This window comes from Pleurodeles waltl, chromosome 4_1, assembly GCF_031143425.1.
Source record: "Pleurodeles waltl isolate 20211129_DDA chromosome 4_1, aPleWal1.hap1.20221129, whole genome shotgun sequence".
In the NCBI taxonomy this organism is placed as follows: domain Eukaryota; kingdom Metazoa; phylum Chordata; class Amphibia; order Caudata; family Salamandridae; genus Pleurodeles; species Pleurodeles waltl.
In genome coordinates this window covers 645,223,371-645,251,293 of record NC_090442.1, presented here as the reverse complement: position 1 = coordinate 645,251,293, position 27,923 = coordinate 645,223,371, and the positions used below count along the sequence as shown (strand labels likewise).

The 27,923-nt window shown below is 44.7% G+C and overlaps 1 protein-coding gene across 1 annotated transcript in view; it reads left to right on the top strand.

Annotated features, from left to right (window-relative positions):
- The window catches only part of AMDHD1 (amidohydrolase domain containing 1), a 210,389-nt gene that overhangs the window by 86,482 nt on the left and 95,984 nt on the right, over nt 1-27,923 (top strand). Inside the window, exon 3 of the mRNA XM_069229089.1 lies at nt 26,231-26,295. Within this exon, the coding sequence (XP_069085190.1) occupies nt 26,231-26,295 (65 nt within the window). The remainder of the gene's footprint in view (nt 1-26,230; nt 26,296-27,923) is intronic.

Here is a 27,923-nt window from a genome sequence, read left to right as displayed (position 1 = left end):
GCTTACACACACAGCAATCCATACATTCATTGGCCAGGCATCATGCTCACAGTGTACTCACCTGTTTGTCTGGAGGACCATAGAGTAAAGTGTACTGGTGTAGGACCCTATCCACTATTCTCTCCAACTCCTCCGAAGTGAAGGCCCTTTCCCCAGACACTCGAACCATTGTCGCTTCCAGACACAGGTCACAGCAGCACTTGCAGTGTAGGTCCTCTTCTGTTGAAGGTCAGGTAGCAAGTGAGTGAAAAGATAGAAAATGGTGGTCATGCCCGCGGCGGTGTGTACCACCACTGACGGCGTACATCGCCATTGGCTCCTGGAACCCATAGGGCCCAATGATAACCAATGCGATGTTGCGCGGCGGTCGTCAACCGCGAGGGCACACAACACTAGTGGAACTACCTCATTTCCACTTGTCCCTCCTCACAGGTCAGGCAGCCACCATTTTCGGGGGGTACAGGCCATGGCACCTAACTGCGTCACAGTAGACAGTGGCACATCAACTAACTCCTGGGTTCACATACTGTTTCTGTAAGTGAAGAAATGCATATTGATATTGACGTGTGTGAATATGATCCTCTGCTCACCGTTTTTCACCCTAGAGTTCAACCGATGCGGATCAATAGGAGATGGAGACATCCACCCGTGTACAGACCCCTGGTGGACAGGCACATTATCCTGACCTACAGACTTGATAGGGCCACAATCTAAGAACTGTGTGCCCAATTGGAGCCAGACCTGATGTCAGCTACCCGCCAGCCCACAGGTATCCCCCCTCTAGTGCAGGTCCTGTCAGTGCTCCATTTCCTGGCAAGTGGTTCTTTCCAATCGACAGTGGCCATACCATCAGGGATGTCTCAGCCAATGTTCTCAAACGTGCTGACCAGAGTGTTGTCTGCCCTGCTGAAACACAGGCCCAGCTACATTGTATTCCCCCAGGTGGAGGATTTGGCCACAGTGAAGGCTGACTTTTATGCACTGGGACATGTCCCCAACATCATTGGTGCCATTGATGGTACACACATTGCATTTGTTTCACTCTCTGAATGTGCAGATGGTGTGTTTGGTGGACCAGTACATTTCCCATGTCAATGCCAAGTATCCTGGCTCTGTGCATGATGCCTTTATCGTGAGGAATAACAGCATTCCATATGTGATATCTCAACTCAAGAGGCACAGGGTGTGGCTAATAGTTGAGCCCATGGTCCCCACCCAGTTGATGTAGGTATATGGGTGTGGGTTTGGCCCTAAGGGTGAGTGTGTGGCTAATAGGTATCCCTCAGATATTTGCAGGTGACTCTGGTTACCCCAACCTCTCATGCCTACTGACCCCAGTGTTGAATGCCAGGACAAGGGCAGTGGAACGTTACAATGATGCACATGGGCGAACAAGGAGGATCATTGAGAGAACCTTTGGCCTCCTGAAGGCCAGATTCTGGTGCCTCCATCTGACCGGTGAATCCCTGTACTACTCACCCAAGAAGGTGTTCCCGATCATTGTTGCATGTTGCACAACTTGGCCTTGAGACGCCAGGTGCCTTTTCGGCAGAAGGATGAGTCTGGGGATAGTCGTGTGGCAGCGGTGGAGCCTGTGGACAGTGCCATAGAGGAGGCAGAAGAAGAAGCTGTGGACAACAGAAGTACACTGATTCAACAGTACTTCCAGTGACACACAGGTAACACACTGTAACTTCACCTTCCATTGCAGTGTTGTGTTTGACATTGAACATGGCAGCATGATTTCCCTATTTCTGTGGCCACTTACTGTACCCTTTGGCATCTCTATTTGCAGATCTCTGTGCCCCACTCTGGCTCCTGGCGTGTTTACTGCTGCCCACTGCAGGTCACACCTATGTAAATATTACAGTACATTTGATTTGCAATGTTTACAGTTTGTGAAAGTAATACATTTGTCATAGAATTCACAGACTCAATACTTGAATTTGTTCCAAGGTTGTTTATTTATGTGCTAATAAGTGTAGGGGTATTGAGATGGGCTGGGTTGCTGATGGAGGAAAATCCAGGGTAGAGGCCATTCTATTTGTATCCCAGGTGCATTGTCCAAGGGGGCATAGGAAGTGGAGCAATGGCAATTCAAAGTGGACAGGGTGACAGAGTGAGACAGAAGGGTGACAATCGGAGTCTTTTTTTCCTGGCAGGGGTCTTAGCAATGTTCTCTGGCTTCTGCCTGGATGGCAGGGATCATTTGGGGGTGGTTCTCCTTCTGCATGGGGTGGGCTGCTGGTGGCCTGTTGGTCCTGTGGCGGGGCTTCCTGTCCACTGGCGCCGGTGGAGGTGGAGGGCTGTTCTTCGGTTTGGCTAGTGTCAGGGGCCCTTTGGTGTGCAACTGCCTCCCTCATGGTGTTAGCCATGTCTGCCAGCACCTGTGCAATGGTGACCAGGGTGGTGTGGATGTCCCTCAGGTCCTCCCTGATCCCCAGGTACTGTCCCTCCTGCAGCCGCGGTGTCTCATGCAACTTGGCCAGTATCTGGCCCATGGTCTCCTGGGAATGGTGGTGAGTGCCTCGTGGAGAGTCGGTTCCCTGGGCCTGTCCTCCCCCTGTCGCACAGCAGTCCTCCCAGCTTCCCTGTTGTCCTGTGCCTCTGTCCCCTGAACCGTGTGCCTACTGCCACTGACCCCAGCTCCCTGATCGTCCTGTGTTTGTGGGGTTGCCTGGGGTCCCTGTAGTGGTGAACACACTGCTGATTGACATGTCCTGGGGACAGAGGGATGGGCCCACTGGGTGGGTGCTGTGCAGGTGTTTCCTGAGGGGGAAGGTTCTGTGGTGGGTTGGGACTGTGGCTGGGTCACTGACTGTCCAGAGGTCCCTGATGGGCCAGGTTGGTCATTGTGATCCAGGCGTGCAGAGCTGCTGTCATCACTGTGGTCCTCTTTTGGGGGGGGGACTGGTTGTGGCTGGCACCTCCTCTCCAGGAACGTTGAGTGTGGGTCCTGTGGGGATGTAAATGCAGTGTTATTGTATCTGCGTGTGCCATCTTGTGCATGGATATGTTTCCCTCTATGGTTGTTATTAGCAAGGCAGCTTTGGCTTGTGTGAGTTGTGCTTGGTTTGGCTAAGTGATTGTCACTAGTGTGCATGCTTCGGTGATGGGTGTCCATGCAGGGCTTGGTATTGGGATGGGTGGGTTGTGATGGTGGGGTATATGTGAGGTGATTGAGTGATGGGAGTGAGAGTAAGGGTGGGGGTATGTGATGGCATGCAGGTAGGGTGGGGGATAAAGTAGTGAAGATTTGACTTACCAGAATCCAGGCCTCTTGCTACTCCTGCCAGACCCTCAGGATGCATGATCGCCAAGACTTGCTCCTCCCATGTTGTTAGTTGTGAGGGAGGAGGTGGGGGTCCAACTCCAGTCCTCTGTACAGCTACCTGGTGTCTTGCTACCACGGAACGCACCTTCCCCCGTAGGTCATTCCACCTCTTCCTGATGTCATCCCTTGTTCTGGGGTGCTGTCCCACAGCGTTTACCCTGTCCACGACTCTCCACCATAGCTCCATCTTCCTAGCAATGGAGATCTGCTGCACCTGTGATCCGAACCACTGTGGCTCTACCCGGATGATTTCCACCACCATGACCCTTAGCTCCTCTTCTGAGAACCTAGGGTGTCTTTGTGGTGCCATGGGTGTAGTGTGAGTGGTATGTGTGAGGGTTTGTGGGGTGATGTGTTGGGCTGTGAGGTGCATGGATGGTATATGTGTGATGGCGTTTTGTGGCTCAGATTCAGTGGGTGCTCCTGGCTTGTCTCTCTCTCACTTGCCAAAATGTTTGGATCGTAAAGGGTTGTGGGTATTGTGGGGGTGTGTTTTATATTGATGTGGGAGTGGTGTGTGTCTGTGTGTCAGGTGTGTGCATATTTTGAATTGTCCAATGTGGTGGTGTTTTGTATGTGTGTGTATTTTGAGTGCAGCGGTGTGTACCGCAAATGGTTTACCGCGGTTGAATGACCGCCGCAGTGATCCGTGGATCATGATGCTGTGGGCGTATTTCTGTTGGCGTAACGGTGTGGGTTTTGGTACCACCAGTTTATCACTGACCTTTGGTCTGGTGGACTTGTGTGGGTGTCTGTATAGTGGCAGATTTTTCTGTGTGGGTCATAATACCCGTAGCGGTATACAGCTGCGGTCACAGTATGTTGGCAGCAGTCAGCATGGCGGTAGGCAGCACTTACCGCCACGGTTGTAATGAGGGCCTAAGGGCCAAATGTATCAAAGGGTTTTACCTATTCTGTCTCTATGGGAAAATGTGTTTGTACATATGGCCCTAAGTCTCTTAGCCATTTCATAATGTGTTATTCTTGATCTGATCCATATTTGTGCATTCACTCTCAGCATCACAAATCTGGTCCTAAGAAAATCACATCTAAGGGAATTGACATAATAAAATTTCTAACAGGAGCAAAGTCTGTCATAAGCTTAAGACTCCCCTGACCACCTTCTCACTGAAGGCTGCAAAAACCCTTCATTCCTATGAAGAATGCAATGCATTGTTCCTTGGAAATGTGCAAAATGGGTATCTTGATTAAGTAATGGGTCTTATTGCGCTAATGGCCAGTGGAGTGATGCAACTATGAGTGTGGATTCTACAGTGCTCTAACCAGTATCATGAGTGTTTCAGTGACCATGGAGTTGGATGACCTTGTGCATCTATTCAGTTTCACAAGCCCAAACTTTGTGTGGCAGAGAAAATCCACTGAGCGAATATAGAAAGAGGAGCCTGAATCCCATGAGCGGGCAGTCTCCCTAGTTTCTCTCCCAACTCTGAATGAAAACCATCTGAGGGCTGTGCCCTTTTAGACCATAAATTCTCCTGTCTCTGTAGCACTGCCTACTCCGAGTTCGTTTAGGAGGGGGTCGAGAGACACTCATTATAGGTGAAGCTAGCAAGTGGCAGATAATTAGGTCAGGGTAAAGCCAAACATTCAGCCCTCAGAATACCTACATTTTGTATTGCTCCAGTGGAAAGTGAACTTGATGCATACCCACACACCACTGCTTTGCTCTACCTGAAAAAGGACAGGGCACCCATTCTTATCCTGTCTGCTAGTTGGCCCACTACAACAGAACATGTATTCAACATCTTTTTGTTTTGAGTGCAGGGGAGTTTGGGCAGACAGATTCTGCTCTTGTTATTGAATCTACACAGGAAAAGATAAAGCTCCCCAGTTCGCTGAGTGTCTATTGAGGATATCGGTTTTCTTTTTAGAATTACTTTTTATTTGGAGATGTGCCTCGTCGCAAAGAGTATCATCTTTCTCGATAGGATGGGTTCACAGCTTTCAGAAGAAGTTCTTCAGGAACTCTCTAATCATTCTATTCCCACAGATTTAATTTACAAACCCTTCAGCAATGACTGGACACTCATTCTCATAAACTCAGCCTGCATAGACCTGGGCCAAACTACTTAAATACAACTGGTTGCCTATTTTTTCCTTCGCTTTTATGAAAGCCTTCTAATTTGTGTGTCTCCTGATTGACACCATCATATTTTGCGTAAATGTATAACTTTCAAAAGTAGCCTTTTGCCACAGCATTACTTTTTACAAGCGAATTAGAAAATAAATGGTAGGATATTAAACAATGTATTATTTGCCTGTTAGTATGACCCGTTTTACGAATTAAACACCAAAAAGTCATTGTTGGCAACTAAAACGTTTCTTTACCTTAAATTCTGATGAAATGGGAAGATTTGTAATTGTACAGTGGGTGGTAGTGAATGATTTATAACTATCTTACCACTGTTGCAATATTTTCTTCTATGAGTTTAATTATGTGCCTAATGCAGGCACGGCTCCTCCACTAGAGTGGAAGAGTGTCGCCTCCCGCCAGCAGCAGCTGCAAACCTTTTATTAAAAAATTATAATAAACTTTGGGCAAAATGTATGAAAGCATTTTGCATTCGCAAACGGTGCGAATGCCCGTTTGCGGATGCAAAATGCCATTTCAGAATGTATGAAATACATTCTGAATGCAATTTTAAGGAATCGCTAAAATAGCGATTCCTTAAAATTGCGACCGTTTAGAGAGTCGCAAATTGCAACTCTCTAAATTAGAAATCGCAAATAAGGATTCCTTAGCACATGTATGAAGCAATTCCTAAATGTGATTGAACTTGGTGGTAACCATGTGCAAAATTTAAAAATGCATTTAAAATGCATTTTTAAATTGTACATGTAAAGCACACATGCCCTTTTGGCATGTGTGCACCTTACATGTCCCCCCCCCAAAAAAAAATTTGGGGTGCAGCAGAGGGGGCCTTAGGCCCCCAGCACCCTAGGGTTTTGCATTTCGGTTCAGATATCGCAACTTTGGAAATGCAAAAAATTTGCAGATATGGGCCAACAGGCCCAAAGGTGCGAATGGGGCCGGTATCGCAATTTGAGATTCGGTAATAGCATTTGCGATTTTTAAGAAATCGCTATTACCGATTTGCAAATGTGATACATGGCACTTTGCGAGTTGGAAATAGCGATTTCTTAAAATTCGCTATTTCCGAATCGCAAAGGGCCTTGATGATACATCTGGCCCTTTGTTTATTATTTGTTTTTTGTAGTAAAAGGGGCCAGGGCCACATGATGTGACAAGCACTGCACTCCCCCTCATTGGGCATGTTTGTTTGGTAGGCTCTCTCTAGCCCGGCGCTGTGTTGCCGGGCTGGAGAGAGCAGGCACAGACTCCCATCCTGCCTGGAGCAGCATCAGGGTTGGCCGCAGGAGAGGCTGGGAGCCTGTGCTTGCAGTCTGCCTGCAGATGAGGAATGGCGCAGTGGTGGTGGCGACGATACAGGTAAGGTGTTTATGTTTTTGTTTTTGTTTTTAAATTAATTCCCACCTCCGCCCAGCCCTATTTAGCACCACTAGCCTCTACTGGCCTAATGGATGGCCGAAAAATGAATTGGTACTCTTTCATCAATCTTAAAATATTGGCCCTTATTACACAGTTACCCATTATGTAGTCTCTTAAAAAGTGAGTTATGTTTGAGGCTATAACAGCCAAAACCACAGAAATCAGTTATGCTCTACACAACACACTGCGTAACTAACGATCAATGGCCATGTTATTGAGTCAACCGTTTTTTTTTTGTATCTGTGCCATTGCACAATATGAACTTTACTCATGGCAGTTGACTGTTAGTTATGTCTGCTGTATGCGTTCCTAAATAAAACCGGAAAATTTCAAAGGTTTCGTACATTTTTGCATCAAAGATAACTCGCTTTTTAAACTATTTTTTTCAGTGAGTTTTGTTGGATTTTCGATGATTTCCTTATTATTAAACCTCCCAGTCGATGTGGTCTCAGCTTTTAATGGTGGTTGGACACTGCTATGTGGCTACCCAACCTATGCTGGGCATTCCCTTTGGTAGCTCTGTGCCCAAACAGTCTTGTCAGTCCAATAATGCTCCCCATGACTTACGACCTTGCACATCTCCACTGTGAACGTGCAATCAGGCCCTGCACTTAACATGCAGTGGCTGCCCAACACACACTGCACGGCATTTGGAAATTGCAAGGTTTGCTGCTCACTAGTGGCTGCGCATAGGCCCTGGCCTGTGACCTAGGCTGCGCCTTACCTCCTCTTGCAAGTCAGTCTCCCTAGTTTAGTGTTTGGCTTTACTGTTTTTTTAGTTTTTTTTATTGTGTCTCAAACTGATCAGTTGGAAGTAACTCATGAGGCACGAAATGGCAGCTGAATCCAGCACCTAACATGGGCACTGGTAAGTTTGCTAATCACCTCTGTCCACCCAGAGCCTTTATCGGATGTCCTGTGGATTTTCCATGCTTCTGGGTTCTTGTAATGAATTGGGTTATTGGTTGAGAGTCTTGGAAGCCTAACTCGAGCACCAACCACAATCCTTCTCAGGGCGAAGCACAAAAGTCACTAAGTTACCTTAGCGGCAATGTGTAACACAAAAGTCACTAAATTAAGGTAGAGGCGATGTGTAAAGTATGTATGCAGCAACCAAACAACAATAAAGTGAAAACACAACACAAGGAAAAATCCCCATCAGTTTAGAAAGACTGAGTACATTTTAATAAATTATTTAACACCAAATTGAGAATAATCCAGTCAGTAGAAACATAGTAATTATTGTTTAAGCTAGCATCTAAAGGGCTAATTTGGGACAAGGATAACACTACCAACTTAATAAACCAGCTAAAGGCCAATCGTGCTGAAGCAGAGGTTGGATACAGAAGGCTGGTTATCCTGGCCAAAGTGTTTACTGTGAGAAATTGGGTTGTTGATTGAGTGGGATGTTAACCATGCTCAAGCAACAATCATAATCCCTGGCAGGGTTAACCACTAAGCCATGCCTCTGGTAGCTTAGCAAGAAGTATCCAATCAGTAGAACCTGAGATATGCAATTTCACATTTTTAAATAATGATAGCACCTAAAAGCACAAAGTGCCATTTGCGGTCCCTGATTGTGCTGGACCAGTTCATACACAAGATGATGATGATGCACTGGCTGGTTATAGTGATCAGGAAAGTCCAACTGAAAAAGTTACCTTCTCAAAGTCTGGTGAGTTCCATTCACAGTGGAGGAGGCAGTGAGGAGTAGGGAGATCATTGCGGCTGGTCATCGCTGTAGCACGAAGAGCAGCCTGGGCAGCGTGGGCTGTCATCGCTATAGCACAGAGCTGGTTGGGCATTGCGGATCATCATTGCTGGAGCTTCACTTTGCCACTCACCGCAGGCTGTCATTGCTGTAGCACAAAGTCCAGATCTTGCATTCTAATCATCGCTTGCAGTCGTCAGAGCGTGAATAGTCTGGTTCATTGGAGCTTTGCATTGCTGGTCATTGTGGGCATCATAGTCTTGTCATGAACAAGCCCATTCGCATTTGTGAAGAGACCATAACTTCAGGATTTCACTTTTCTATACATGAGAAGCTCTCAGCTGATGCCAGCAAATGGTCCAGGAGCTGGGGAGACATCTCCTGGGGATGATTAACTCACTTCAGCAGAGGCCAACAGGGCTCTTGCAGGTCCAGGCAGTTCTAGTGCAGCATGCCAGCTGGGTAGTTGGAGAGAGGCCTTTGTAGCTTGTTGCAACCCTGTAGCTCAGACAGGAGGTCAACTAACTGACTCTTGGAGACACTCAGGTAGCCTGGGATGAATGGAGCAGTTGCAGTTGTCTTTCTCAGAGATCAGGACAGTCCTCAAGCAGCAGGGCAGTCCTCTGCGGAACAAGGCAGGTTTCCAGCAACAGGGATGTCCTCTGCGGAACAAGGTAGTCCTTCCTCTGTAATGTCCACAGGTCCAGGACTGTACTAAAGATTACGACTTTGGTGGCGTGATCATCGGACTGCCAAAGCTGTGGGGAATAGGCTGCCGTCAATACTGCGGTCTCACCCCCATCCTATTATGATGTTTCCACAGGGCTGACTGGCGTAAACGTCACAATTACGAAGTTTGCATTGTCAACCCAATGGAAACAGTGCTGCAACAACGGCCTCCGCTGCCCTAGGGATCGGAGTCCAATGCTGTCGCACACAGCACCCTTGGAATGCACACTGTCTGCTATAGCATGTCCTGGGCTGTTCAGGGCCCCTCGTGGCAACCAGCACTACCTTTCTGCCAGCTTTTTCATGGCAGGGACCCTGCCATTAAAAGACTGGTGGAAAGGGAAGTTGTGGACAGCATGGTGGTGCCAAACTCAGCACTGCCTTGGCTGACCACAACTTCGACCTCTGCCAACCCATCAAGAGCCCTGATCCTGGGGATGGCTGCGTCCTCCTGCCAATCTAACTGCCAGGATTGTAATCTGGAGGTCGGACCACCATGATTACAGCAGTCTGACCGCCACCGCGGGTTTGGCAGTCAATAGACTGCCAAACCTGTTATTAGGCCCTAGGTGTTTTTCACTACAAGAACAAGTAAAACTTAAATCCACGTCATACCTTTTAGAGCCTGTCTTAGGGATGCCATATTTATTAAAAAAGAAACGTTTAGGCCTGGCAAACGGCTTTTTTTGCCAGGTCAAATGGCAGTTTAAGACTGCACTACAAGCAGCAGTTGTAGGTCTGAGACACACTTTAAGAGGTTACTTCAGTGGGTGGCTCAATTAGTGCTGCAGGTCCATTAGTGGCATTTAATTTAAAGGGCTTGGGTACATGTAGTACCATTTATTAAGAACTTACAAGTAAATTAAATGTGCCAATTTTGTCCTGTTTGAAGGAGAGAGCATAAACACTTTACCATTGGTTAGCAGTGATAGTGTGCAGAGTCTGAAAGCCAACAAAGAAAAATTTAGCAAAACAGGAGAAGTGAAGGCAAAAGGTGTGGGGAAATACCACACCAAATATGTCAGGTCCAACAGTACTCATGACTAGTGCCTCGGGTCAGCCCACTTAGGCTTAAATCATGTCCTACACCTTTCTTTAAACACCAAAACCTAAAAAACTACTGAACTGATTTACACCACACAAAAGACACACTTTTTGAGTAAAGTTCTGCTTTCCTGTTGACCACGTGGCAAATCAGTTCAGCAATTTGGGGTGGGTTTCTATGGAATTCAAAATGGGAAATCACAGTCACCCTCTACTTTTTTCCTGTGTATGGATCTTCATGAAACTTGAAATGCTGTAACTTAAGAGACCTGGGTGGTCATTCTGACATTGGCGGTCTTTACTGAAGACCGTCATGTAAGCGACCGCTGAAAGATCACCAGTGAAGGTGGTCTGAAGACTGCCCCATTACGAGTCACCAACACAACACCGCCTAAAATTCCCCCAAAAATGACACCATCGGCTGAAATGACGCAGTGAAGGAGGCGTCTACACCACCAGCACTGCCACGCCGAGAACATCCCACCCACCAAATAACGAATCACAAATCTGCACCATGCTCTCAACACAGCGCTTTTCCATTGGCAGTCTGAACTGCTGCAGAAAAAAATTCACCTCCACCAGAATACTGCACCACATTGGACAATACCATTACACAACACCTGATACACATACACAGCACTACAAAACACACCTCCAACACATACCCAGAACATTTGCCACCCAGAAACTTTGTTAGAGCGAGACAAGAGCGCACTGAAAGAAGGCACTGCACCTAGATATCAGAGGCACCATCACACTGAACACACCACTGCACACAACACCACAAACCATATGCACATCCCATTACCCTAACTCACACCAACAAACAGCACACCCAGCATCCCTGCACAACAAACCCTCACCCACAACCCAACCACCATGGCACCACATAAAACCCCCAGATTTACAGACGAGGGGCTAAGGTTAATGGTCAATGAAATAGTCAGAGTGGAGCCACAACTGTTTGAAGCACAGGTCCAGCACACATCCATTTCCCAGAAACATTACTTATGGCAGAGGATAGTCATCAAGGTGAACGCTGTGGGGAACTATCCACGCACAAGGGAGGACATTAGGAAGAGGTGGAGCGACATACGGGGGAAGGTACAGGCCATGGCTTCCAGGCACCAAATCGCTGTCATGAGGACTGGTGGTAGGTCTCCGCCGCCTCCCCCAGAATTATCAATGTGGGAGGAGAAGGTCTTGGCATCCAAACCCAGAAGGGCTGGTGGGAAAACCTGGAAAACCTAATGGACTGGACACTGGTAAGTCAACTATACACCCTGGCCAATATGTACCCGTGCACAGCATGTACCCCCCCACCACCCGCTCACACCACCCTAACGTAGCAGTAGTCAGCGGTGCAAACCGAAGACAATGACAGCTGTAGTGACAATTCTGTTTACAAGCAACAAATAAATACACGTCGACACAACAATAATGTCAAAGTGACAGATGTAGTGGGATACTCTAGCAGGTGAGTAAGTACCACCATATTGTTATAACATCCACTGTCAACGATGCCAACAGGCAATTCAGTAGGCAGATTGCAAAAAGAGATGTGACCTGAAGAGGGAAAATTGATTGGAATTAGGCACAGTGTTGTAAGGTATGTAATCCACAGTCATACATCAACAGCAGTTGAACACAAACACAGGATGACTGTTCCAGCAGCTATGATACATATGTAAGGGCCTGCATTGTCACTCACACACATGTGTTGGACAGGAAAGACATCACATAGGTAATGTCCTCTACTGTCCATCTTCCTGAGTCGTCAGGAACAGGTAGTTGACACACAGCAGCTGACAATGCAGCATGACATGCCTACACAGCAGGGCAAGACTGATAGGTCCCACTTACGTTAACCCAAACAGGCAGACTGAGGACTCAAAACCTTTGGTACAACCATAAGGATGTTCCGTAATGGCACCAGCATTTCACACATGACATTAACAGCAATGCTGTTCCACTACCTCTTATCGTAAGTCAGCTATTTTTCAGGGTCGTAAAATAGGATGGAAGGCTGTAGTCCCCACACACACTTAGATGCATGCAAAATCCGGGTACAGACTGGCATTAACAATATATTTTCCAAGTGCAGATGACATACAAATCACACATACCTGTTCATCATTGAAGGTAGTTATAAATCAAGTCAGTCCTGTTGTCATTTGCCTCAGCCTGCTATGCCTCCTCCTCAGCATCAATCACCGGCCCCAAACTCTTCTCCTGCATCAATGTCCCCCTCCTCCAACAGTGGGATGTGCCTTCTGAGGGCCAGATTATGGAGCATGCAACAAAGATCTTGCAGACTTTCCCTCGTTGGTTTTGCAGGGCACCACCAGACACATGAAGGCAACAAAATCTAGTTTTCCAGAGGCGAAAGTCCTCTCAATCGCTCGCCTCGTTCAGCCATGTGCCTCATTGGACCTGTTCTCCCCTCCTGTAGTTTGACGTCTAACAGGTGTCAGGAGCCAGGGCAGGTTGGGGTATCCAGAGTCATTTTGTGTGGAAAAGGGGACATGACTATAGGTAACCATGCTAGGCAGAGTGCAGCCTGTGTAGGGAGGGGTACAAACATCTGACATGGAGAGCAGTACACATACGTATGAGCCAGGTCCTTTCTCCCTGTAGCTGTGACATCAATGCAAGGACACTTCTGTTCCTCAGTAGGACTCCTGTACTGATCCTGGGAATTTTGCATTTACATGTGCAATGGCTGCAGAATTGCAGAATTCCAGTGGCTCTGATGTAAGGTAACTTTCCAAAGCAAATCATGATTTGTGTTGAAAAGTAAATCCCACCACAACACATTGCATTGGGTTTGTGTCGCGTTTGAGATGCAAGCCAAATGCAAAGTATTAGTAAAATTCGACCTAGGACCTTAAAGGCTTGATTTTGAGTCAGGTTAGGTGTTAGCAAACATTTGTCAATTGTTGAGGAAATTGTGTGTTCTCTGATGAAGGCTTCTAGGACATTTAATCCATAGGCAGAATTACCTCAGTCATAGGCATAATATGATGGAAGTAATCCTCTTTTTGTGAAACCTTTAACAAAGAAATTGGCATTTTCTCCTATAATCGCCACTGAAATCTAAATTAGTCCCTGGAGTCCTAGCAAGATGATAGTAATAGAAAATCCTATAATTTCTAGAGGAAGAGTTGAACCTGAGGATCGTCCCATCACTGGAATTTAGTTAAATTCATGTACATCAAAGGAAATTCCATTGGTGAGCTATCCTCCAGATTTAGCCATAGTTCCACAAATAAGGGTATTTCCTGTAGCTCAGGTGCCTGTATTAGTTAAGTGGCAATGAGAAGTTCATAGATTTGTGGGAAATGTTGCAATTCCTCAGTTGGAGAATTTTCAACTGGTGGATACATCACCCAACAGAAATCATCTTTTGTATAATAAATATAGCAGATGTAATTCCTCCAGAAATTAAATTAGTACTAATTGTTCAACTAGATTGTTGACCCCCACCAAATTCTAAATTGGGGTAAAAGGAAATGACCATAATCCCACACTAAGAATTGGGAAGCTGACAATATAAACTTTGTTTTAGCAAAATTTAAATTATGCTGGCATAATTTGTGCACAATTGGTAATTTCAAATTACACTTGTCACAATTAGGCAATTACGTCACTTCACAAACCACACACCATTTTGTGCTAAACAAAATGACAGAGAATGCACTGGAGCAACAGAACGCAGGTGGCTTTTGTTTGCATTCCTTTAGTTTTTTTTTTGCACTTTTTCACAATGACAGATAGTACAGATGATGAATTTTCATTTTGTATAATTATGTTTAAAGTTTGCATAAAAGTAAATTACGTGAATTCCACACACCTCTAATGTAAAGCATGTGTCACGTTTGCACAGCATATTAAATACCATTACTGATATATGTTTCTATCCTTTGTGTATTTTGTTCTATAGTTTAAATGCCACAGACGATACAAACCCATCCACCAAAAAAGCGTTCTGTGGAAAGGCAATTTTAGTGAGAAAATAATTCAAAAATTACCCTTTGAACAGAAGGTGTATTTCATGTGCTTACCTAGTGCCTAACTTGTACAAAAACACCAAGTAAATGTTAATGGCATTTTAAATAATTACCGAAATGCCTACAAATATTTACTGGAATGTGAAATGCTTAAAAACAAACGTTTCAATGAGCGTGTATTTATTCGTAGGCATTGTTTACCCGCAAGAAACTGCAAGTGCCACTAAATATCATACAAACTAAACCCGTCCCGCTGATGCTAGGCAGCGCAGACCGAAATCTCTGCCAACTATTCTCTGGGCAGCGAAGAAGAGAAAGTCAGGTCTTTGGGATAGGCAGGTAAAGATGTGTAAAAGCGCACGTTTGCATAACACAGGGGACAATTGCTTGACAATAGACCAGTTGGTTTCTGTCTCCCACTAGAGCAGTGGTCTCCAAACGTTTTAATGCTGCGCCCCCCCCAGTGGAAAAATAAAAATCATTGGGCCCCTCTTCAGAATTTTCACAAATATTTTAAAAAGATGGCACTGTTTAAATATGTCTAGATATATTTACACATTGTAGTTAAGTACTGGTGCTGTTTTAAAAAGGCAATAACATGAACCTGCTCAAAACAAATCTGTGAAATGCTTCTTTTGGCCAGAGCCTGGTGCGCCCCCCCCCCCCCCATCACTTGAGGCCTTCCCTAGGGGGGATCGCCCCTCAGTTTGAAGACCCCTGCACTAGAGGATGGGGCCGGCTGAGACAGAAAACACCTTGGTCAAGAAAGCCTCAAAGCGCCAGCACTGCATATGACCGGCCTGGTACTGATAGGTCGGACAGAAAGAAGTTGTACCATTGTTGGCTGTGAATCGCTTCGGACCACAGCCGGTGGCTTATAGCGTTTTAGCCCTAATAAAAGCAATGTATCCGTTTTAATTTCACACCTATTTAAATGGTACTTAACATGTAAAAAGTGAACCATTATGTCATTCTGTCAAATAAACGTATATATACACACTAAACACAGGAACACACTATAACGTTGAGCACAGAATCCTGATTGAGGAATAGTTATGTTCCCTCCAATATGGCGTTCTTCAACAGCATAGCACAGGCTTCCTCATGGGCTGTGTGAACTATCAGGAATGCATTTTACTTCTTCCATTTAATGGAAAACGACTTAAAATGTATACCATTAGTCTCTCTAATTGTTCCTTTAAATGCTTCCTTCACTGACATTATATTCGTTATGTTTAGTAAATGAGAGGAGGAGTGAGCCGAGTTTCTGAAATCCTGTTTCTTGAAATACATTTGTTATCCTAAAAAAACACATTTTTATTTGAAAGAAGGATGGTTCTCCATGGTTCGTGTACTCGGTATTTGTTTATTTATAGATGTTAAAGAAAGATAACAAAGTGTCCTAGCTTCAGGTTATAAAGATGAAGGATGAACTAATGCATGGAGTGGAAGAAAAGACTACATTGGATAAACAAAAGCTAAGTAACACTGTTTCGAATAGAGCAATACGTGCCATGGAGTATTTATGTACAATCTTATTTTCTCACCCCATTCCCATCGTGACAATGTTCAGAAATGTACTCCTGCCAAGAGTAGGAGTAAGTACATTTGTTTCCACGGTGGGAATGGCCAGAGAACACCCCAAAATAATTGTTTTTTTTTTCTAAATAAGTTCCTATGATAAGGATTTCTATTACAGACAATAAAACAAGGCATCACAAATGCTTCGCAAAGTATTATAACATCGGATGCTCCAATCTAAACTATACAACTGTGATTCACCCAATAGGAGCAGGAGTTGAAACTACAGATCTCACCTGATGGGGGTCAAAACAGCTCTGCCACAGCTGCCACTGAAGCTTTATAAGGCATTGCAGGGGCAGCTGACTCCATCTGTTTTGAAACTTTACTATGAGGGCTGCACAAGAGAACAATTACCTCATCTACTAAATAAACTGTGGTGGTTGTGCTGCCAAAGGTGGGTTTCAAACCCTGGAATGTTGGCTCCTACCCAGTGATGTAACAAAGGCCCCCAAAGCCCCAATAGAGAGCTCCTGAATACGTCCAGAGGGGGGCCTCACGATGTAATTAGCATGGGGCCCCCTCAAGTTTTGTTACCTCACTGCTCCTACCGCCCCCTTTCACTACTCAATCTTGATTGCAAAAGAAGCCCTTGGCTAATAGGGTGGTTCATGTTCTGCTGTTTATTGTACATCATGATCAGAGTGGGTTTGTCACTGGCTTCAGTACCAAATGTGAGATGGTTGTTTCATTTCACTAGCACTGTCCCAGCTGGATCCACCAGAGTGGCCACAGTCTCTAGAGACATGGATAAAATGTTTGACGCTCTTCGTGTGGTCAGTCCTAAAACACAGCGGCTTTGAGAATGATATAATTAAATGGACTCCTTTACTCAGCTTCTGCTAGGATCTGAATAGAGAGCATGATCTCCAATGCTAGGCCAGTGCTATGCGGGACAAGGCAGGGTTATCGCGTCTCCACTTTTCTGTTTGGGCTGACAGTGGAGAGTCTGACATGACATATCCATAGTAGCAGAAGGATGCTGGGTGTTCATATCAGTCATCACAAACACGTAATTTCTCTATTTGCCATTCATTTTAATAATTTAATTTTAATAATTTCACCAAAGGACTTGCTGGACTGCTAAAAGAGCTCCAAAGGTTTAGGGCACAATCTGGCACACAGAAGAATGCAATGAAGTTGTGTCTTTCCCACTGTCCAAGGAGGGTGCCACAATGATGCCTTTGCTTTCAATCTCAGGACTGTTTGTTGCACTCAGCACTTTAAATATCTAGTAGTCAGAATATGTGGAGATCATCAAGATGTTCTATAAGTCAATCTTGGACAGGCTGTAGTGGCTGTTAGGTTTTTAAATGGTTTTTGGTGAAAATTGCCCCATTTGGTAATGGGATGAGTAGCCATAGCCAACATAGTGCTATTACCCAGACAATCTATTTTTTACACAATTACCTGTTGCCAGAATATCCGCCTTGAAGCTGCTTTGTATCACCCACAAAGCTATACATGGAAGAGGACCGCTTTTTATCAGAAACAAAATAACCAAATACATTAAACAAAGAAGCCTCCGCTCGAGATTTGCACCCCGCCTTAGAACAACACCATACAAGAAAAAAACTATAGATGGTACATCCTTCTCCATTCAAGCAGCTAATCTATGGAATTCATTATCCCCAAATATAAGATCAGCTGATAATTATCTTTTCTTCAGAAGACTAATCAAGAGTTGGCTCTTTCCTTCATAACCACTGTTTGAGTTTGCTTTTTTGCAGGGTCATCCCCAATCTTGTTGCCTCCTGACCTGTTTCTGTTGGCTTTTGAACTCTGAGCACTTTACCACTGCTAACCAGTGCTAAAGTGCGTATGTTGTCTGTGTAAATTGTATGGCTGATTGGTTTATTCATGATTGGCATATTTTATTTACTATTAAGTAAGTCCCTAGTACAGTGCACTAGAGGTGCCCCCAGAACCTGTAACTCAAATGCTACTAGTGGGCCTGCAGCGCTGGTTGTGCCACCCACATTAGTAGCCCTGTAAACATGTCTCAGACCTGCGACTGCAGTGTAGGTATGTGCAGTTTTAAACTGGCAATTCGAATTGGCAAGTGTACCGGCTTGCCAGGCATAAACCTTCCCTTTTCTTACATGTAAGACACTCCTACGGAAGGCCCTAGGTAGCCCCAAGGGCAGGGTGCAGTGTATGTTAAGGTAGGACATATAGTAATGTGTTTTATATGTCCTAACAGTGAAATACTGCTAAATTCGTTTTTCACAGTTGCAAGGCCTATCCCTCTCATAGGTTAACTTGGGGGCTACCTTTAAATATGATTTAAGTGTAGATTCCCTTTTGGGACGGATAGACATGTGGAGTCTGGGGTCTCTGAGCTCACAATTTAAAAATACATCTTTTAGTAAAGTTGATTTTAAGATTGTGTGTTTGAAAATGCCACTTTTAGAAAGTGAGTATTTTCTTGCTTAAACCATTTCTGTGGCTCTGCCTGTTTTTTGGATTCCCCGTCTGGGTCAGTTTGACAGTTGGGCTGGTTACACCTCTCACTAGACAGTGACACAAAGGGAGTTGGGGTGTAGCCTGCATATCCTGATGAGCCATCTGTGCTAGGAGGGGGTGAGGAGTGGTCACTCACACCTGAAAGGGCTGTGGCTGCCCTTGCACAATGCAGTCTCCAACCCCCTGGTGTGTGTCTGGGGCCTGGCCTGGGCAAGGCAGGATTTCACAAACAAGAGAGACTTTTCTTTGAAGTAAGCCTACTTCAAAGGGCAAAATGGGCATAAGAAAGGCACCCAAAACCACAGACTTTAGAACACTCCTGGAAACCAAGAGGAACCTCTGCCTGAAGAAGAGTTGAGGAAGAAGAGCTGCCCTGCCTGTGACTGTGCTTGTGGAGCTATCCTGCAGTTGCTGCTTCTGCCTGTGCAAGAGGACAACAACTGGACTTTGTGTGCCTTCCTTCTTGTGAAGAACTCTCCAAGGGCTTGAATTAGAGCTTGCCTCCTGTTGTTTGAAGTCTCAGGGACAGCAAAGACTTCTCTCTGCCAGAACCTGGAGCCTCCTCTGAGACTCCTGCTCTGCCAAGTGGTGCCTATCCAGTTCCTGGGACCCTGAAAGGAGAAGCTGGCAGCCCAAGAGTGAGAAATCCACGGACCGACTGCCGTGCGGGGAAAAGATTGACGCGACTCTGGTCTGCGACTGAAAAATTGAAGCAACGCCAGCTTCGCGGCTGAAGATTCACTCTCGCCTGCAACATGACCGGAAGATCGACGCCTGCACCTGGAGAAACAACGTGCAGCCTAGCTGGCGGAGACCGGTGAGATTGCAACCTGCGCTGCGTAGTTTTCAGATAATCATGCAGCAGGATTTCTGACGCAAAAATCGCTAGCTGTGCAAAAACGACACATGGCCTGGCCGGACCCGAGAGTGCGGTTAGAATCGACGCATTGCTCTCCTGCGGAGAGAAGAAATGACTCACGTTGACTCGACTGAAGGAGACACGACGCACAATCTCGCTCGTGAGTGATATTGACTCATCGCAAGCCCTTTTTGACACACCCTCACCCGTGCTGGGTTATTTTTGACGCACCAAGGTACATTTCCACACTAACAGCGTTAACGTTGTGTTTTAAATTATATGGAAACTCTTTTTTAATAAATAACTTGACTTGTGTATTGTGGATTTTTGTCGTTTTAGTCTTGTTTTGTTTAGATAAATATTTTCTATTTTTCTGAAGCTGTGTTGTGTCATTTTGTAGTGATTTCATTAAGTTACTGTGTGTGTTGGTACAAATACTTTACACCTAGCACTCTGAAGTTAACCCTGCTGCTCATGCCAAGCTACCAAGGGGGTGAGCAGGGGGTTAGCTGAGGGTTATTCTCTTTTACCCTGACTAGAGTGAGGGTCCTTGCTCGGACAGGGGGCAACCTGACTGCCAACCAAAGACCCCATTTCTAACAACCAACATATTCAAACAGCAATGGACTGCACATGCCTGTGTTGATACACATTTTTAATCTGATTTTGTGTATTCTAGATATGTATAGTTCTTTAGGAAATATGTATTGCTACTATGTCATAATAAATTATGCATATACTCTTTAAACCTGTGTATATTTACTCATGGTTTGATATATATATATATAAATATATATATATATATATATATATATATATATGTGTGTGTGTGTGTATGCATGTCAGTATGTATGTCTGTGTGTGTATATACATATATATGTGTATGTTACTCTATGCTTAACATGTTCATAGGTCATTGCATAGCTCCTAGATAGGTTGTTATATTAGATACTTATGAATCCCTGCTCTCGTTTTTAGATCATACTGATCAAATGTTTTATTATCATAAGCATTTCCCTATTCAAAAACTGAGGAAAGATAAATAAATGTTGGAAAAGTACCCTTATTAATTAACTTCAATTATTACAAATCTTGAACGTCTGTGTTTATACAATGCTACTTTTCTTCTCATCTCATTATACCCATTATTGTATTCCTTGAACATATATTCCCTTACTATGTATTTACATATCTATTTCTCTAGTCCTACTGTACTAGAGAACCAATTTATTAAAAATAAATAAAATAAAACCTATGAATAAAATTCAAATTATAAATAAGTAAATAAAAATAAAAAATAATAATGAATAAATAAATTAAATAAAAATAATGTTTAAAAAACATGAATATAAATACAATTATACATAAAAATAATGATATAAATGTACTCTCTTGTAAGCTTTACTTTCTACCCATCACCATATGTCATGTCTCTATCAATCTATCCTCCATCCCCACTCTGACTCAATCCAAACCAATTCTACTACTTTCATCTCCAAAATAACCCTGCTTAAGCTCTTCCCTCCTCTTCCACATCTAGCTCTCCCAAACCTCAGTTTACTACCATGATCTCCCAAACAACCCTACTAAATTCTCCCTCATTTATCTGACCTTTGACTCATCCAAAACCCCTCCTGCTACTATGATCTCCCTAACCCTTTTCACAGACTCTTCCCTCCTCCATCTCTCCTTTACTCATCCCAAGCCTCATCCTATTACTATAAACTCCCAATTAACACTTCTGGATTCTTGCCTCCTTATCCCTCCATTACTCTAGTAAATCCAACTAAGAAACTCATATATCATCTGCTCAAATTAACTCATAATAATACTAAAACTGTACTCATATTTCCCTACACTAATCCACCACTAATTCCTCTTGGGTTCCGGAGTAGCGTGCTACTCCCCGAAAAGCACTTGGATGCCTCGTCAGGGGTAGTAAGCACTATATAATTTCTATTACAATACAATGTAGTCGCCTGCAAGACACACCACTTGTACTTTAAGCGAATATGTACTCTTCCGGTTTCTGTACCAAGGCGATGTGAGTCCCATCAATGGCTCCTATTACATGTGGGACATTTGATATATTGTAGAAGGCTGCTTTGACAGTGGCCAACTCTGCACATTGTGAGAACCTGATGTACATGTGCACATGCTTGTGTAGGGCATCCAGCACATCCTGCAACACCTTACTGAACTTGGGCTGTGACACCCCTGCAGCCAGTCCCACAGTTACCTGAAATGTGACGATATTCAGGTGATGACACAGTGTGAACCCAGGACAGTCATTTAACATACTAAAGTGGCATCCGCCTGTCCTGCATGCATTGGACAGATTGAAGTGACCTCATTCCACCGCCACTGGCAGTCGTCATGGAGGAAGGCGGTTGGACCCGCTGTGCAACTCCTCATTGGATAACATTGACTCTATGGGAAACTGGGACCGATGACGATCACCGCCGGCGGGGATGGTCATGACCGCTGCGGTCGTAACCTCCATTTTGTATGGGCCAGCTCACTTGACTCCTGGCATTCGGGCAAGGAAGACCTCCACTTCGTGTGCTGCACTGTCCTGCATCTTGGAGCAACAATGGCACGCACTACAGGGGATAGGTGTCAGGGAGACCAGATCCTCGGGCCTGTGCACTTTCCCAACATGTCCACCACTAGACAGCTCCAAAGCTCCGATAGAAATATCACAGAGCCTGAGAGAGTCCAAGTGGGGGAAAGGGGGATTAGGTAGGGAACAGCTGGGAAGGAGACCTGTAGGAAGCAAAAAGGTTAAATAACACAATATCAAGATATAATCACATTGACTTTCAATAAACGATGGTTCTAAGAGTTCTCATACTGTAACCATGGATAACCTAAGAAGTGACTATAACTAGACCTCAGGGAATCTAGGTACCTGGAAAAAAATCAAGAATGGGTTAATACAAAGTTTCATGTGAGCTTTTCATGAAATATCACATACTGTCTAGAAATACAAGAACCTTCTAGAATAATGTTTCAGAACAAACATTGCATTTTTACATGAGGACAAAAGGCTATCCGAAACACTCCCTGGAAAACAATAGGAATTGTAGTAGGGACTTAATTTGCACAAAGAATGTCACATTTTGTAATTTAGTATCTTCACAGAAAATCCCAAAACTCTGGATAAATGTGTGCAGCTCAACAAACACAACACACCAAAGTTTTAATTGCCATGAAATGATTGCGCACACTGTTGCCGATCTGAACGTCAAGTTTTACATGCTGGAAATGAATCGCGCACACTGCAGATTCGAACAAGAATATGCAAATGCCATGAAATGATCATGCACGCTGTTGCCGATCTGAACATCAAGTTTTACATACTGGAAATGAATCGCGCACACTGCCGATTTCGAAAAAGAATATGCAAATGGCATGAAATTATCGCGCAAGCTGTTGCCGATCTGAACATCAAGTTTTACATGCTGGAAATTAATTCCACACACTGCCGATTCAAACAAGAATATGCAAATGCCATGAAATGATCGCGCACACTGTTGCTGATCTGAACATCAGGTTTTACATGCTGGAAATGAATCGCGCACACTGCCGATTCGAACAAGAATATACAAATGTAATGAAATGATCCCACAAGCTGTTGCCGATCTGAACATCAAGTTTTACATGCTGGAAATTAATTGCGCACTCTGAAAGTTTTACAAGTAGGCCCAAAACTCGAGTCTCTTTGAGAACGGGGTCAGGGGCCCAGCCTGACCTCCGCCTTACCGCCCTGCTCAAGAATCACCAATATAATGCGGGGCAGGCCTGGAACATCAAGGTAGGCCTCCGGGACAGGAGCTCAGGAAGTTGCTGCTGCTCTGCACTGGGACCTCTGAATAGTGCGCACGTGGAGCTGGGCTGGTTCCCTTATATAGAGTCTGGCCCAGCCCACAAACCACACCCAGTCATGCTGCAGGGAAAGCTTCTAGAAGGTCCTAGAAAGGACCTTAACCCTAACACACTCCGTAAGCCTGCAGTAATACCTTGCAAATGAACAGTTATTGTAAACATCATTAATAGTGTTTTTCAAGGTTAAACTCTGCAATGCAAAAGGTTAACATACTGCATATAAACACAATGCATGAATTATGCTCTTGCATAAAGGCTGGGTTTTTGCATTTTTGTCACCTGTAGAGCGTGCACTGTCCTGATGTTGACAATAGGGTCCAAGCCTTCAGAAGTGAGGAGCTAGAGAAACTGGTGGAAGGGGTCCTACCCCCTGTATGGGCGGGTGTACGGTGCTCCAGGGCAATAGGATAGTGCAACGTCTTTTGTCCCACATTTCGGGTGGTGTTTGAGGATGAATGTGTGTGCACATTGACATGTGATGGCTGATTTGAGATTTTGCATACACATGATGTGTTTGGTATATTAGCAGTGTGCATGGTCTATGTATTTTGTGTGTTGCCAAAGGTTGCAGCTGTATTGGTATCATTTACAGCATGTTTCCCATTTTCTGAATGTTTTCCATGCAGGTCAGCGCCCACCAGAAACAAGGGTAATGGAGAGCCATCGCCAAGGAAGTGCGGACCCTGAGGATCTATAGCTGGCGGAGCACCCACTGCAGGAAGCAGTGGGAGGACCTGAGATGTTAGGCCAAGAAGACTGCAGAGGCTCACCTAGGGATGGCCTCCCAACATGAATGGGGTGCCTGTCGAACTCTGACCTCCCTAATGGCCCGCATACTGGCGGTGGCCTACCCACCGTTGAATGGGTGCTTGAGGGCAGCACAGCATCCACAAGGGGGTCAGTGTAGACTGTTAGGTGACTTCTGCATGGTTGTGTACTGTGACCCTCACTAGACTTGGGATTTACGTGGTCAGATGAGATTTAGGGAGTGTACGGTCCCGGTTGTCACACCAATCATGTAGGAGTGTGACACATTAGCTATGTAGAGCCATGCAAGAACAGAAGTGGTGGTACTGTGACACCCAGTCAACTGAACATATGGGTCGCTCAAATGTTCCATCATGTCACTGGGTGCCTCCTCCATCTCTACGTGTGCCGTAGTAGTACAAGGTGATCATATTGGCACTGTATTTGAGTAATGACAGGTATGATTGGTTAACATTACAATTGCTTCCATTGCAACATCATTGGACCTCTGTACACATGTACTCCACACATTCCTGTCAGTTAGTTTGTGTGCACAGTTCATCTGAGCTCAGATTTGTGTCATCCTGCAATGGATGACATGTGATTGGGTATGTTATCGGGTTGAATTGTTGGATCAGTCATTTAGCCAGTTGACAGGTATGTAGTAGTTTTCAATCAGGTGTATAGGCTTTAGGGTTGAGGTGATCGCTGATAAGTTTGGGTATCGCTTGCATGACTCTGTTGTTAATGATTGAAAAATTATATTTTCTTTACCCAGCAGGGGCTAATTTATGTATTGTTTGAATGTGAAGTGGATGTGTGAGTTATCACCATTTCCTCACTTTCTGTTTCTTTCACCCTCCTTCTCGCTCCACCTCTGTCTGTCTGTACATTAGCATCATCTGGTGAAGGAGGAAGGGCACCGGCGAATGGGGATGCATCAGCCCACAGGACCCAGGAGCCTGGCACCAGCGAAGCCGAGGGGACCAGTGGGACGGATGGTGAGGGAAGCACCACTAGGGAGACTGGAGCAACCACCACATCTTATTCAGATTCCTCCTCCGATGTCGGCTCCCGGGAGGTGGAGGACCCATCTGGGACCACCCTAGCACCATCCTTGTCCGCCGTCCTGCTTACCAGCACCGCCCTCCCTGTACCGCCCTCCCTGTAGCTCCACACCAAGTTGCCCGTGCCCATCCACCCAGGAGGGTGGGTGTCTCTTTTGCCGCACACACCTCTGCCCCTGCCCCAGTCAGCACTGCTGCCCTCAATGAGGAGGTTATTGACCTCCTGAGTTCCATCTCTGTGGGGCAGGCAACTATTTTGGCAGCCAGATGCAGCAGTCTAATGTGTTCCTGGAAGGCATTCACGGTGCCTTGTCTGGCCTACAGAGATAGTTTCATTGGAGGTGGGTGTCTCCTTTTGTACTTTCTGATTCCGCTAGGATTTTCATTGCAGCCGTCCGCCCTGGATAGCCTGGCGTGTGGTGACTCGGAATGTGGTGGGCGGTACATAAGTTTCCACCAGCCTGAAGTTGCTTACCGCCGCTGGATGCTGCTCATCGGTGGTGGTGTTACTGGCAGTCAGTTGTCTGTGTTGCATTGGGTTCACCACCTTACTCGTTATATGGCGGTCTGCACCGCCACCCTGGCGGCGGTCACAACAACAACAACACCGCCGTGGCTGTCAGGTTAACGCCAAACTCGGAATGACCACCTGAGTTCACCAGTTTCCAAGTTATGAGCAAAGCCATCCGTGGGGTCAAAGGTCATAGGCAAGTCACAAAAAGACTTTTCAATGAAACGTGTGGTCTCATCAATAACTACACAGTGGCTACTGCTATCATGAGATATATCCATGTATTTATCATAAAAGAAAACATACATTTTGGGGATTCCCTCTGAATAAGAATAAGCCTGCATATTTTACCTTGAATGCAAATGGAAGAAATGCCAGACCTACGAGACATCAGATTTGTCAAACCTCTACAATACACAAACCATCCAGATACAGCACAGGGGAACTTTTCTCAGATACAGAGTTACCTTATACTAATTATTAATTCCTTTTCCAGCAGTTTGTAACCCCACGTCCAATGATACCAATATTTGATCACTGATGTTTGTTAGGCGTCCAAAATCGTGGAAACTAGGAAAACAAAAACTTGTTTAACACATTTGAGTCAAAAAATGATCTTTGTAAAAGGGGCTGACTTTAAGTCAGTTTGTAGCAACTCTGATTCTGGCAACGTCCTCTCACATCTGTTAGAGTTTGCAGAGTCTTTAACTTATGTAACCTTTTGTTCATTTGTATTTGTTCTTCATTTTAGGGCTTGTTGATGCACATACGCACCCAGTGTGGTCTGGTGACCGAGTTCATGAATTTTCAATGAAGGTAAATTATATGTGCTGCATTGAATCCTTAATACCTTTTTTACTTATTCTTTGCAATTATTCAGGATGAAACTTAAAGTCTCCTGTTTCTATTTGTTCCACCCATCAGCAAACAGACTATCCCGAAATGCACCAAGCACTTTCCAACATTAATTCATTTATCTCCTTAAAATGTTATGAGAAAGCATCACTTTTGTATCTTTAAACGTTTCAGTTATAAGGCCAAATTCCTTCTCTGAACGTGGTCTGTGGTCCTTTAATTTCTGTCTTATATGCATTTAGAAGCATTGGTCACTGGTCATATCCAAATGGCAACTAGGGAATTTGTAGTTTTGTTTGTATTGTTTCTCTTTAATGTTGTCAAACTGTCCTGTTTTCAGGTGCACCCTGATTTTAAGAGGGAATGGTTGCCCTCATATTTCATTATTCCTCCTAATGTTCGGACAGATTTTCATCTCAACCAGAAGAGTGCGCGCCCTCCTGTTTTCCCCTGACAAAATCCTCCAATTCACATTCTGGATGTAACAGGGAGGCGCAAGATGGTGCTTATAGTGCTTTTGAGCACCACCTCCTATTGGATGTTACCTTCAAGACAGCCTGGTGGTCTATCCAACATACGTTCATTTAAGCATTGTTAGAGACAAATGTATAAGACAAAACAAAAAATGATGGTCGATGTTCAATGTTCGCACATCTGTGTTCAGATGTCTGACAAGTAGATTCAAGTTCAATATAGTTGTTGTGGGTGCCAACCTGGTGAGACACCCAACCACCACGGGTGTTGGTGCACTGATCAAAATCAATTGATCTGTGCTCGAGCAAAATCAAAGAGTACTAGGGCACACCATAAGCAGTCCGATAATTAATTCCATAGTGGAAAGATGAGTCCAAAGTCCAAACAATGTGTAGAGGTTAATGAGAATTTTATTCCTTGTAGATAGAGTATAGTCTGCAAACAGCTGAAACGTGTTTCATCACATGGACTTTTTCAAGGCTGTAGGTCAAGAATCATGGACACAGAACAATACAATCAGAATATGGTAATAAATGATAACAGGAGATTAACAACCTCAAATGAGAGTTTAAGAAAGAAATATGGATATAGAAATAGGGAAAGATAGATGAACCAGATTTGTGTATTCCCCCCGGTAGACCCATAATTTGTGGAATAGGCTCATCTCCTGAGAAATTATCTGAGTACATCGACATTCTCTACAACCATTTGTACACAACTTACCCTCATACGTTAAAGACACAAAGGATCTTCTTTGTAAGATGAATGATTTTGAATGGACAGAGGGTCACCTGCTAGTGACCTTGGATGTTGCGTCGCTCTATACTAGCATTCCCAGGACAGAAGGACTGACTGCTATTCAACACTACCTAGACACACGGGAGGCCACCCTACTAGAACATTCCAACATGCTGATGGACCTCATTCGCACCGTTCTAGGCAACAACATCTTCCTACACAACGGTAATTGGTATTGTCAGATACAAGGGGTAACCATGGGGCCCAAATTCTCACCATCTATTGCCAATCTATACTTGGGTTACTTCGAGAAGATACATTTCTGGAAAAATTGCCCATCTGAACTGACACAACACATTTTGTATTGGGGCAGATAC